The sequence below is a fragment of the Propithecus coquereli genome, unplaced genomic scaffold (genome assembly GCF_000956105.1).
Source record: "Propithecus coquereli isolate 6110/MARCELLA unplaced genomic scaffold, Pcoq_1.0 Scaffold543, whole genome shotgun sequence".
In the NCBI taxonomy this organism is placed as follows: Eukaryota; Metazoa; Chordata; class Mammalia; order Primates; family Indriidae; genus Propithecus; species Propithecus coquereli.
In genome coordinates this window covers 287,679-288,670 of record NW_012151319.1, presented here as the reverse complement: position 1 = coordinate 288,670, position 992 = coordinate 287,679, and the positions used below count along the sequence as shown (strand labels likewise).

Below are 992 nucleotides of genomic sequence, written 5' to 3'. Positions count from 1 at the left end.
AGAAGGGAAAAGCCTTATCACCAAATCAGAAGGCAGAAAATCATATTATTTCTTTAATAAAAATGTACACTTTCAATCTTTCAAGTAAATTAATAAAAAACATTCATGAAAAGATGATACCTGTAATTTCAAAATCTTTTCCCTCTCCCACATAGACTGGATGTAAGTATGGGTAAAAACAAATTTACGGGAAAGGGATGTTAAAAGAAAAACAGGACACATAATTCTTTCTCTTACCATTGTCGCCAGAAGGTAATGACACAGTGTTTGTTGGCATGGTATCAGAACTCACTTTTCCATTCTCAAATGTGTCATTTTCAGTCTGTTGTAGCTGCCAGTTGAGGCCAAAGAGATGCATTGCTGTGGGTAAAGAGTACAGGTTGTTTATAGTCCTGCTGCTGTTTAGCTGCAATAGTAAAAGGTAAGTCTGTTTATAATAAGAGTCACATGTAAAGTTAAAATTTCCATTTTTCTGAAATACCAAGAATAATTGTACAATAAAAATGATGAAACAAAGAGTTCCTCAAACAAATGTAATTTACAAAGCAATACAGTGCAATATGGGAGGACTTTAAAAATTATTTGATATTACTCAGTTAATTTGTACCAGCAAACTCTTAGGAATGAATCATTATTTGCTCTAATTCATCCAAGTTCAACTTTTCACCATCATTTAATTAAGTGGTAGAATACTCTGTAGTAGCATTTGCCGAACTTACTTGTCCATGGGTCACTTGCAAATTTATACTACTTTGCTGCAACACCTATAGATACTCAAGAGAGATGACGCTACACATTTGGGTTAAGGTAGAAAGTAAAAACTGGTCCCACAGATGAATTTGCTGGTATATGAAATGATGAGAATGGATTCAGACGTACAAAATCTATAAGATTTGAATATTCTAAATTTAGGATGAGTAATTTGTTGGATTTATGATATATAATTCAGTAATGGCATAGATTAAACAGCACACGTGTGTCAGGTAATGAGT

General features: G+C 33.1%; 1 protein-coding gene across 1 annotated transcript in view; it reads right to left on the bottom strand.

Moving 5' to 3' along the window:
• The window catches only part of TENM3 (teneurin transmembrane protein 3), a 216,801-nt gene that overhangs the window by 135,456 nt on the left and 80,353 nt on the right, over nucleotides 1–992 (bottom strand). The window contains exon 3 of the mRNA XM_012657467.1: nucleotides 238–360. Coding sequence (XP_012512921.1) covers nucleotides 238–360 — 123 coding nt within the window. The remainder of the gene's footprint in view (nucleotides 1–237; nucleotides 361–992) is intronic.